Source organism: Nicotiana tabacum, chromosome 12 (genome assembly GCF_000715075.1).
Source record: "Nicotiana tabacum cultivar K326 chromosome 12, ASM71507v2, whole genome shotgun sequence".
Classification (NCBI taxonomy): domain Eukaryota; kingdom Viridiplantae; phylum Streptophyta; class Magnoliopsida; order Solanales; family Solanaceae; genus Nicotiana; species Nicotiana tabacum.
The window spans coordinates 3,350,225-3,362,902 of NC_134091.1; the positions used below are offsets into that span (position 1 = coordinate 3,350,225).

A 12,678-nucleotide genomic window follows, 5' to 3' on the forward strand; every position below is an offset into this window, starting at 1 on the left:
TAGTTGGCTGCAGTAGAATCGTGCAATTTAAGTAGGCGTTTGGACATAAAAACTGTAATTTTTGAAAAACAAAAAGTAGTATTTGAAATTAAGTTGAAAAATGGTAGTATTTGGAATTTGAAATTATGTTTGAACACACATTTCACTTGGAAATTTGTTGCAGTTTTGTGAGTGGGGAAAAAAAATTCTGCAAAATTTTGAAAAAGTGGTCAAAACTACTTTTTGGTTTTGGAAAAACTCATTTTCCATTTTTTTTCAAAAACTTGCAAAATTTTATGGATAAATAATTTTTTTTTAATTATTTAAAAAAAGGGAAAAAAAATTTATGGACAAATGGGGTTAGCAGCTCTAACTGTGGGTTGCATTCTCTATTTTTATATTTACTAGTACTAGTATTAGGAAGATTTCATGAAAATAAAGGAAATGGTGATGCATCATATTGCATTCACTTCTAAGAATAAATAACATAAAAAGAACCTTCAATATCTACTTTGATAATCATACATTTCTATAGATTCTTAATCCTATTAAGAAGATACTCGAGTAACTACAATTTAATTACCAAAGGTACATGGGAGCCTTCTCTTGGAGGTTCATCTGTCTGAACTTTGGATTGGCTTCAGAATGACATAAATAAATAAACTATTGATAAAAGTTAAATAAATAAATTGAACTATACACAATCTGATTTAGACTTTAGAGCCTCGTACTCCAATTCCAAATATTATGGCTCTCCTGAGTCTGAATCATTTGGACTGCAATTGATCACAGTATCATCTGGCCTTATCATGAGACTCTGAATAAAGGCCAGCATCTGCAGTATCATCGATCGTATTACAGACAAGATCTTACTAGAACTAAAGAGAAAGTGCAACAGAAGATATGTAAATAAGGCTAAAGTGCTTACTGATGCAAAGGCAGCACAGGCTATACCGAATCCTGGGAAATGGAAGGGTGCATTTTGCGACATAAATAAAGCTAGAAGAAACACCATGTTAGTTAGATTAAGTTGACTTAGGTCTGGAAAAATGATAGCAGAGAATTGGCAGAATAAAAGGGGTTATGTTAGTTTAGCTACCTGTTAAAGGGCTAAAAATTAGAGGAGAAACTACACTTGCAAATGAACATATGCCTGTGATGCATCCTTGAACCTTTCCCTGAAAGGAGAAAATAAAACTAAAATCAGTTTGTGGGCAAGGTAATAGACAATGATTCTTTTGTAATAGTAATATCATATTGTGAGCAAGTTGTAGCAATTCTTGAAAATGTACCTGCTCATTTGGTCCAATTTGCTTAGATGCAATGCTCTTTAACTGCAGTTAAGACGAAGGGTTTATCAAAATTCTAATGAAGGGGAGCCTTGGCGTAACTGGTAAAGTTGCTGCCATGTGACCAGGAACTCATGGGTTCGAGCCGTGGAAACACCCTCTTGTAGAAATGCAAAGTAAGACTGCGTACGATATACCCTTGTGGTCCGGCCCTTCCCCGGACCCCGCGCATAGCGGGAGCTTAGTGCATCGGGTGCCCTTTTTTTTAATGTTTAAACTAATGAACAACAGAAGGATTATTGAAATTAACTTACACATGGCATTGCGAAAATAGAAAACACAGAGATCAAAGCACTTGCATAAGGGACCTGCACACATTAGCAAAATCCTTATTCATCTGGAAAATTGGATGAGGCATTAAAACAACATAACATAAAGAGAAAAAAACAGTAAAAACATATGAAATGGACTGGTAAAGAAGTGAGGTTACTACCCAAGAGGACCAAGCAATACTGTAAAGTAACATCTGCATTTTAAATTGGAGACAATATCAGTATAGAGAGATTACTGAATACTTTCAACAATGAAAAATAGATGTAATTAAGATAGATAGATAAAATTAGCTTTGTACATGAAGACAACTGAATAAGAGTCCAACAGAAAGCAACTTTTCTTCTCCAAGAGCAGGAGCTAATATGGGCATGAGAAGTAGCTGCAATAATTCAAAAGAAACCAGAAATATAAAGAATGAATTTAACAGCCAAAAAAAAAAAAAAAAGGAACAATGAACATACAAAATAAAAAATGAGCCAAAATCAAGTTTACCTGTGATATGGATCCTGCTATACCAGAAATTATCAACAAATCAGCAAATTGATCTTTGTTAAAATGAAATTGCGCCTTCAAAAAATACTGCATTGATTTTGATGAAAACCAATTAACTTGTAATTGAAGTCCTCCAATAAATAGAAATATAAACTAATTTCTTGTATATAACATTGAAAATCAAACTTACAAGTAAAGAAGCCTCAACTCCAACTTGTGCAACATTGACAAAGAAAGAAACAACAGCTGCATGTAAAAATGTTGAGCTGCAAAGTATTCAAATAACTATATATAAGTATTTATAGGATGCAATCATAGGATCTAAAGTCGATACGTTCAGAATGAGTATAATCTTATTATATGTGCGTCCGACTCTAACCTGGTCTTTAATAAGCAGAGCATATCGCTGAAAGAAGGCAATGTCTTGAAAAATTGGAAGCCTTTCTTGGGAGAATTTTCCAAAAGACAAATGGTCTCTGTTTCCTTTGAACAAATGTTACCTTTTGTTACTGACTCCGGGAGGAACATCTTCATGTATACTAAAGCTATCACTGCCATTGCTGCAGCAACCTACACATATTAACTTTCAATAATAAGCAGCGGCGGATTCAAGATTTGAAATTTATGGGTTCAGATTCGCGATTCTATCACATCCCATCTAATTTAATAGGTTTAAAATTTATTGTTTGTACGTATTTAATTGTAGTAACTTTTTAGGCAGAAAGCTTGCCCCTTCCCTTTTATCTTTCCGGAGCCGAGGGTCTACCAAAAACATCCTCTTTACCTTTTTAAAGGTAGGGGCAAGGGGTCTGCATACGCATTATCCTCCCCTTACTCCACTTATGAGAACACACTGGGTTTATTGTTGTTGTTTAGGCAGAAAACAAGATATGAGCAAAAGTTATGAGTTCAGACTTCAGATGAACCCATAGCCTCTACATTGGATACGCCATGACAATAAGCATGAAATGGTAAATTAAAAAATAAGCTACGTACTCCCTCCATTCCACTCTACACAGTGAGCTTCGAGTACAAGGGTCAAATTACTTAATATTTTGTTTCCACGGAGATTTACTTATAGTTACTTTATCTCTTTTCTTTTTTTTAACCCCTCCCAAATTAGGAGGATCTACAGTGTTTCCACACTTCCCCTCCATGGTGACTCGAACCCAAGACCTAACGGTCGTAGGTGGAGGTGTTTTTACCAACTGAGCAAGCCTCACTTGTCTTATAGTTACTTTATAACTGACTTAATCGCGTTCTTTTTTTTTTACTACCAATGTATAGAACTTGAACATTAACTTAAATCATAATTGAAGATATGTCTCATACTTGGAAAGTGGAAGCAGTGGAGAGGAAGCGAGCAGAGAGGTTTCCACAAACAAAAGCAGAAGAGGCAATCCCTGAGAGGACTCCGAAAACGGAGGCTCGTCGACTTTCTGGAACATTATCAGCCTGAAATATAGAAACCATTCATATTTTTGTAAGCATAGGCGGATCCTGAGTTTGAAGTTTACGGGTTTCTACAACAATCTTGTATATGTATTTAAGGTATGAGAATTACCACATAGGCAAGAGCAAGACACTGAACACTTCCTTCGCAAATCATGGCAATGAGAGTTCTTAGGACGTAGTAAGCGTAGAAGAAGTACTTTGTCCTGCTGTAGGCTAATATCACTGTTTCCATTTCAATAAAACAATTGTCAGATTTTCAAGACAGTAGTGTAATATTTTCATTTCGATTTTATTAACTAAAAAAATTCGTATCGCAGCATATCATACAAACCTATATCAGCAAGTTGTTATTTTTTTGTTACTTTGATTTAATTAAATGTTTAAGAATTAGTAAATTTGTTCCGTCCAAAATGAAGTTTAAGTGGATTGAATTCATAATTCATTAGATGTTTCTTTAAGAATATCAACTATGTATTCAAAGTAAATTGCTTTCATTCGGTTATTCAATCATCTCATAAGCTGAGTCATTCATTGGTAAATGATACTACTAACTAATAACTATGAGTCACACTCAATAAAAGCTAACCGTACAACAACAACAACCCAGTATAATCCCACTTAGTGGGGTCTGGGGAGGGTAGTATGTACGCAGACCTTACCCCTACCCTAGGGTAGAGAGACTGTTTCCAAATAGACCCCCGGCATCCTTCCCTCCAAGAACTTCCCGCCTTGCTCTTGGGGAGACTCGAACTCACAACCCTCTCGGTTGGAAGTGGGGGTTACTTACCATCAGAGCAACGCTAATTAAAATTCTTTTTATGTACATAAATATCCTCTTTATATTAGGTGGTATATAGTCTCAAAGTAAAATTTGAAACAAAATGCATTGTTGATCATCGTGGACTTGTTATCCATTTTGTACTGTATTTCCTATTTTAAAAGATCGAAAATACTATAAAATGATATGTTTTATAGCGGCATCTATCTTTCTATAGAAAAAGAAAAACCACAAATAAACAAAGAAAGAAAATCTTGTTTGATCAATTGCCACCATATGGAGAAGTGTTGATAAAGGGAAAAAGGAAAAGAAAAGAAACTAAAGAAAGAAAAGGACGTAGAGTGGAGGAAAAGAGAAAGCAATATCAGTTTCCACTTTCAGTCCTCTTCTTTTAGGTGATGAAAACTAAGTTTAAATAGGTTGTAGGTTTCAGAAAAAGAGATTGAAAGCAACAAATTTAATTAATAGAGTACTATATATATAGTGGGCTATGAGAAAACAAATATTTTATGCGTACGTGCTTTATACTAATACCTTTTAATTTTCCTATTTTTTATATGGATAATAGGAAAAAAAATCTTGAAAAAGAAAAGGTATAGCAAAGAAAGAGAACAAATTAAGTTGTCTAACTTGGCATTTGGATAATCTTTTAGGAATTTGTCTTTTCATTGTTTCTCAATGTTACATTTTCTTTGAGTTCAACTTCCATGCTATTACATATTAATATTCACTGATAATATAATTTTGTTTTACATTATCAGAGTATGTAACTTAAATTCAATTATGTAAAAATTGCACGGGGCGTCCTATTTAGTCACCCCCATTTAATCTATACCCATTTTTTTAAATTTTTTTAACTTGTACCCACTTTTTAAATAACTTCAGGCCCCTTTCTCCTCCTCTTCTCCTCCTTCGTTTTCTTCTTCTTTCTTCTGATGCTGTTGGTGCAGATTATTTCTTCTTCGTTTTGTCTCAATTAGTATTCTTTTACGTAAGCATAATTATGGATTTAACTTAACTGTTTGTTCAGATTTTTCATGAAGTGGAACGAGTCATCTATTGAGCTCAAAAACGGCAACCTGTGATGAAGTAGAATGGAGTAACATATTTGAAGGGAAGATATACGTACACAAACACAACTATGATAAGTAGCCCAAGTAATTTGTAGCAACTTTTCGCCTAAACAAAGAACCACCATAATTAAGGATAAATGACAGATTAACTACTCTCGTCTTGGCTACAAAAAGTACAAAGAGTTATCCATATGAAATCACCAGTGATTATAGTTGTCTTTGCTAAGTATAGAAAAAGCAGTCAAATGATTAAAAAAATTCGACTCCAGAAGAGGAGAGCCAAGTAAAATATTAGTACAAATAAAAACTTCAGCTCTAGAGCTGAAGTTTTTGTTTTATAACTGTCAAACTTCAGTTCTAGAGCTGAAGCTTACAAACAAAAAGCCAGTTACAAATAAAAACTTCAGCTCTAGAGCTGAAGTTTGACAGTTACAAAACAAAAACTTCAGCTCTAGAGCTGAAACTTACAAACAAAAAGCCAGTTACAAACAAAAATTTCAGCTCTAGCGTCGAAGTTTGACAGTTACAAAACAAAAACTTCAGCTCTAGAGCTGAAGCTTACAAACAAAAACTTCAGCTCTAGAGTTGAAGTTTGCCAGTTACAAACAAAAACTTCAGCTCTAGAGCTAAACTTCAGGCCCGACTACTAGAATGCTGAAGTTTTGCGATTGTCTTTGCTACTTCAGCCCTGTATACTGAAGTTATGCGAAAAAGCGGGTATGCTTGCAATTTTTTTTGCAAAGCGGGCACAAATTAAAACGTGACACAAAAAGCGGGTATAGATGCAAATGCCCTTCCAATTATCCATCATTTTGTGCACCGCTGAAAATGGGCCTAAAAATCCACTTAACCGAATGGATTAAGACGACATCTCTTTTTTTTTCCTGGAAAATTCCCATTGAAACCTCGCATCTCTACCTTTTGGGTGCGCACTGGATAACCTGCTCACTATATAATAGCTCGCAAACCATACGGAAAATATAAATCGCACTAGGCACGCCTACTGCGACGAGTTTTGACTGAGCAGGCTACTGATGAGAGGAACCGATCCCAGGTATCCTATGTGGGAAACCACTTACAGGGGCGACCATTCCATAAAGCAACTGATTTAGGCCCCATATTTGTGGGGGCCCATTTGAAAGGAAGGAATAGTCTGTATTTTTCGTTGGGAATTTCCGGGAAAAAATCGTCGCATATTCCTCCGATTCCTTATAAAAGATATTCAGTCCGTTAGAATAGAAGTTGTTACGCCTAATAGGCTATGTATAAGTTTAAAAAAAGGTTATGTGAAGTAAAAAAAAATTAGATTTCTTTGTTTAACAAGTATTGAGAAGAAAGATTTGCAACTGATATGATTTGTGCCAAGAAAATTGCACTTGAAATGAATATTGAACCCGAATTTCGTAAGAAACGTGTGATATATAGGAAGTAACAATTTGACGAGAATGTTGATAATAAAATCTCAAAATCTTTCGAAGAGTCCTGTGAAGTGATTACTTTATATACATTAGACAAAGCTATTTTTTCACTTCAAAATAGATTTAAACAATTCGAAATATATGAAAATATTTTTGGTTATCTATTTAGCAGTAAAAATTAAGATTACTACATGATGAAAATTTGAAAAAATATTGCATTAATCTTGAATGTTCCTTAGAGCATAATAGTCAATTCGATATTGATGGTTTAGATTTATTTTCGGAATTAAAAATATTAGGGAAAATAGTGCAATTAGAAGATAGCAGTTTAATTGATACACTCGGTCAAATATAAAGATTTGATTCTTTTTTCAATGCCTATATTGCTTATGGAATAATGTTAATAACTCTTGTTACCGTCGTTTCAGCGGAAAGAAGTTTTCAAAATTAAAATTGATAAAATTTTATCTAAGATCATCAATGTCTCAAGAAATATAAAATAGATTAGCTATATACAATTAAGAAAAACTTATTACGTAGGAGATATTGATTATAAAAAAAATTATTCATAATTTCGTATCTAAGAAACACTAGAAAAGTAGATTTCAAATAAATAAATATTTTTTTTAAAAATAAAAGTTAAAACCCCTTATAAAATTTGACTTTAGACTACAAAACTTGTTGGGTCACCCTTGACCACTCACCAACCCTTGAGGCCTAAAAGTTCTCTTAAATACTACTCCCCCCGTTTCAATTTATGTGAATCTATTTCCTTTTTGGTCCGTGCCAAAAAGAATGACCCCTTTTCTTATTTGGAAACAATTTACTTTTATACAATGATTTATAGCCACACAAAATATATGTGCCTCATTTTACACCACAAGTTCAAAAGTCTTCTCTCTTTTCTTAAACTACGTGCCCAGTCAAATGAGTTCATATAAATTGAAACGGAGGGAGTAATTACACAAATGTCAATCACAATCAAATCAGACGTGGAATTGCTTTAATATCCCATTAAGTTAAGTGGAAAAGGAAAAAAAGAAAAAAGAAAAGAAGAAATGATGAAAATGGAGAAAGAAATTACCTAGAGGGAAAATGGAAAGGGTCATGGGAACAGTTAGCATCACTTTTCTACCATAAGTGTCTGACAAATTCCCCAATATTGGCATCATCACTAGTGATCCCATACCTACTATCTGCAAAATAGTCATGCGCAAAAATACCCATTAAAACTTATAATTTCAGAAGAAAAAAAGAAAGGAACAAAATGAAAAATTGGCGGAATTAAAGGACAGTTTGATGCATAAAGTATTTTGCATTTATATAAGGTCCGAGGAAGGGCTGCACCACAAAGGGTGTGATGTAGACAACCTACCATAATGCAAGCATTAATGTCTGTTTCCACGGCTTCAACTCGTGACCTATAGGTCATACGGAGACAACTTTACCGTTGCTCCAAGGCTTTTGTTGAAAAAATTGACGGAATTAAACTTCTAAATTTAGATAGCGCAAAAAGAAGCTACAACCTTTAAGTCACTACTCTATATACAAGGCGGATGCACAATTTGAACTTTATAGTTTCCTTCATCAATCTCAAGTTATAACTGGGTTCACAGTAAAATATTTAAAGATTTTTAATGAATTTTTTGATGCATATACATGGTCGGGGTAAAAGCTACTGGGTTCCCTGGAACTCACATCAATATAATGCTTTTAGATCCGCTTCTATTTATATATGGTTGAGATTCCTCTGCTCTTAATTAGAGATATCAAATTCGAGTATTACAAATATATAATTTCCTGGTATTGAACGTTTTGGCACCTATAATGGCCCTATCAACGTAACTCTAGATTAGTCGAGTTAGTAGGCTTCAAATAAAAACTACAAGTTAAACAAAAAAAAGTAAAATACAAACAAAAAAGTATTTATTTTATTTTAAAGGGTAGCTTAAGAGGGAAGTAGGACAAACAATAACATGAGCTAACATGAGACTTTTGTTCACTGACAAATGACGAACTCTTGAAATAATCAGATCAAAAAAGTTAAAAAAGTAATAATTCATTTGCCAGTGAAGGAAGTTTCTTAAAGAACCAATGTAGAAGACTTAGACGAGGAAACTTCCTATATAAAGTGGTCCAAAAATGTAATATGCAATCGATTATTATCGTACCATAGGCGTGGAGACTAAATTCATACATAGATATATACTACTTCCTCCGGCTCATAATAAGTGACCAGTTTACTTTTTTATTTTGGTTCAAAATAAGTGTTCAGTTAGGTAATCAAGAAAAAATTCAATTTGTTTTTGTTCTTTTACCCTTATGTGCATATCTCTAAAAAATTTTCTGACTACTAAATATAACTATGTGACCAATATTTAATAAGGGTAGTTTAATCATACTAGGTATTTTTGTATAAGATTTAGTATTTTCTTAATGGGCGTGCTAAAAGGAAACTGGTTACTTATCGTGAACCGTGAACCGGAGGGAATAGTGCTGTACTTGCTAAGATTCTTTATCTAGCTAATGAATTAAAAGCATCCACCTTTTTCTTTTTCTTTCTTTTTTTGTTTTTTTTATCTCTTTAATTTTTTTCATGTTTTATTCGAGTTGTTAATTTTAGTTTCTTATTGAACATTTATTTTCATGCCATTTTCACTAATTCTGGACGGGCTAATGGAATTAACAAGAAAATATAATGTAGTAATTTAACTTGTGAATGTATTAGAATTTATATCACTTATAATTTCTTTTATCAAACTAGAGCACATATGCTATTGTAGTGAGAAAACTGAAAACACTATATATATGATAAAAAAATCTTATTGTGGTTATTATTGTAATGGTAGATTTTATTTAGAGTTTAACTTGTATGTCCTGACAATAATTTAAACGAATTTTTATACTATTAGGTCAGCTAAAAGATATCTTTAAGTAAAATTTCATAATAAACAAGAGTAGTAACCAGGAAAATAAGACAGACATAATATGTTAGATATAGTAATAACAAAAATATATTACGTCAAACTTAATCACGGGTCAATTAATTAATTTAGACAATTCACAAATGACAAGATTACGTTGATATTATCCGTAAAAGAGACTCTAAAGCAAGGAGAGTTGATTGTGAGATAAGCAATGAATAAATGTCATTTTGATGTGATAATAGAGGAGGGGGAAAAAGGAAGCAATAAGCCATTACTATGTGAAGAAGAAAGTACAAAGAGTAGATAACTACAGTCACATGGATGATAAAAGAAAAATTTTCCACTTTTTTCTTGAAATGGCTATACGTATTGTGTATATTTACAACTCAAAAAATTAAAGTAATGTTAATAAAAAGGAAAAGGAGATAAAACAATTTTTTTCCTTTAGACATTGGATATTCAAACCACTGGTTCAACTAATCTTGATTCGCGTAGAATAAGTCTATTAAAAGGAGAAAACACTTCCTAGTAAAAGATTATTTATTTAGTTACTCAGATATCAAAGTTCTGATTAAGAATAGAGGAATTCCAACCATTCTCAAATAGTACATAATAAAAGTTTTAACTACTTTTGCAAATTTTAACTATTTAGTGACTAGAGATATCAAACTTCTGATTAAGACAGCCAATCCTCTTGATAGTATGGTAATATCATCTAAATGTGCAAATGTCGTAGCAGGAGCATGGTCGGTTAAATCGTCTACGGTACATAAACTGCTTGAATATAGGTTATGGACCATTCTTTGGTAGAAGTAATTATATTCTTTCTTTCGTTTTTTCCCCTTTAGACATCGAATATTGGCACTATTTCTACTAATCTTGATTCGTAAAATAAGTCTACTAAGAGGAGAAAACGCTTTATAGTAAAAGATTCCTTATTTAGTGACTCAGATATCAAACTTCTAATTAAGAATAGAGGAATTCCAATCATTCTCAAATCATACGTAATACGTAAGAATGGAGGAATTCCCCATGTAAGTAATGTTGTGATCACGGAACCCCTTATGTGATCGCGACATAACTATATCTGAAAGTTCCAAAATGCATCTGAATCCCTTCAGAAGCAGCTTTAACCATCCCGGCAAGTCACATACAATTATATCGACACAGTTAACCAAAACGAGGGATCGACATGTTACAGTTGTAAAAAAAAAAAAAAAGTAAAAGTAAACGGAGGAGGAAATGTTACCGCTTGTTGAATTCCGGTGAGGTAAATAGCAAGGGAGCATTCATCTTTGCCTGGACAAATGGCTGATAAAGTGATATCAGTCATAGGTGGAATCACCATAAATGTTGAGAAGCAACTCAGAAATACTGTCATAAATAGATGGCTAAGCCCAAAAAATTTCTCCATTGTTTCTTCTGTCTATCACTTCTTTGTTTTCTAGTTTTGTTGCTCTTTTGCAGCTTCAAAAACACTGAATTTAAACAAAACAGAAAAGAGAAAAAGTTGTAAAATAATACCAAGTCATGAAATGACATAAGAAAAGAGGAAAAAACAACTAACCCCAAATCTTGAAAGGACATAAGAAGGATCTTAAAAGCAGAGAAAGAAGTTGATATAGTACTTCATTGTAGAATATTTGTTTCTCTCTGTCTCCTATGAATTTATGACTTTAATCTTTTGAATGATCTTTTTCTTTTTTGCATGCTAAATTATGTTAAGGAAACTAGTGCTTTCCGTAAATATTTATACAGTTTGAGGAAAAGAAAATGAAGGAAGTTATCAACTAAATGATAAGCAAGTAAAAACAGAGAAAAGGAAAAGTGGTTGTAATTTGGGGTGGGGTGGGGTGGGGGGTATATAATGACACACTAAATATACAAGAGGAGTCATTTAGGTCAAAAGAGTAATGAAAGTGCGACGTTGAAATGATGCGTAGCTTGCAAGTTCATGCAAAACCATGAAATATTAAAGTTAAAGCTCACTGCATATAATTGTACTCGTGTTTGAATCAGTTTGTGTATATTTCGATTATTATTTTTTGGTACACATTATTTTCAGTGAGGATTTATATTTCCGATTTTAATTTGTTTGAGATTAAAACGTAATAATTGTTATTATTATATGTTATTTATGTTCTATACTTTGTAATATTAAAACGTGATATAATAAGAAGGCTTCAAGAGTAATTACTTGTTAGTTGTTACTTGGGACTTTTGAAGATGATCCTGCAAAAATGGTGTTGTAAAGCCATATTTCAGCTATGCTTCAACAAAGACTTAAAATTAAAATGATTCAACATATTTATTTTGATACTAATAATAATAACAACAACAATAATAAAGAAAATTCCGATTCTAAAAGACTGGAGTGATCTATTCTGAATAGTTACAATTTCAATAAAAAATTACTAATTATTAATGTTTCCTATATAAGTACATTGTTTCTCTTCAAATTATACATTTAATGACTCACTTTCCTTATTGGTCCGTTTAAAGAAGAATGACACATTTCTACAATTAAAATAATTCAACTTTAAACTCTTCATTTTACCTATTTTACCCTAAATGAGAAGTTTTTATAACGACATAAATGTCGTGGCCCCACAAAACTTTTACCCATTAAGCTTTTAAGAACACAAGTTTCAAAAGTCTTTTTTTCCCCTTAAACTCCGTATCTAATAAAACTCAAAAGGGCAGCCCGGTGCACTAAGCTCCTGCTATGCGCGGGTTCCGAGGAAGGGCTAGACTACATAGGTCTATTGTACACAATCTTACTCTATATTTCTGTAAGAAACAATTTTAAACTAGTCCATCTAAATTGAAACGGAGGGTAATAGGCTTGTTGTATTCCGAAAGATCATCGTCTACTATCTTCAATAATTATAAGCAATCAATCTTTTGAGATATACTCCCTCCGTTCCAATTTTT

General features: G+C 32.8%; 1 protein-coding gene across 2 annotated transcripts; it reads right to left on the bottom strand.

Annotated features, from left to right (window-relative positions):
• Positions 1–424: 424 nt before the first annotated feature.
• LOC107791957 (uncharacterized) lies at positions 425–11,597 on the bottom strand. 2 transcript variants are annotated; one of them, XM_016614119.2, is made up of 15 exons: positions 11,312–11,597; positions 10,994–11,222; positions 7,902–8,013; positions 3,658–3,770; positions 3,426–3,548; positions 2,473–2,663; positions 2,284–2,359; positions 2,094–2,180; positions 1,900–1,980; positions 1,762–1,794; positions 1,583–1,636; positions 1,272–1,313; positions 1,079–1,157; positions 908–978; positions 425–814 (listed from the first exon to the last, which is right to left on the bottom strand). In XM_016614119.2, the coding sequence occupies exons 2-15, from the start codon at positions 11,156–11,158 to the stop codon at positions 725–727; spliced, it is 1,317 nt and encodes a 438-aa protein (XP_016469605.1). In that variant the 5' UTR covers positions 11,159–11,222; positions 11,312–11,597; the 3' UTR covers positions 425–724. The 2 variants fall into 2 exon arrangements, with proteins under 2 accessions (XP_016469605.1, XP_075082145.1); XM_075226044.1 differs by having other exon boundaries at positions 10,994–11,055; positions 11,269–11,315.
• Positions 11,598–12,678: the final 1,081 nt, after the last annotated feature.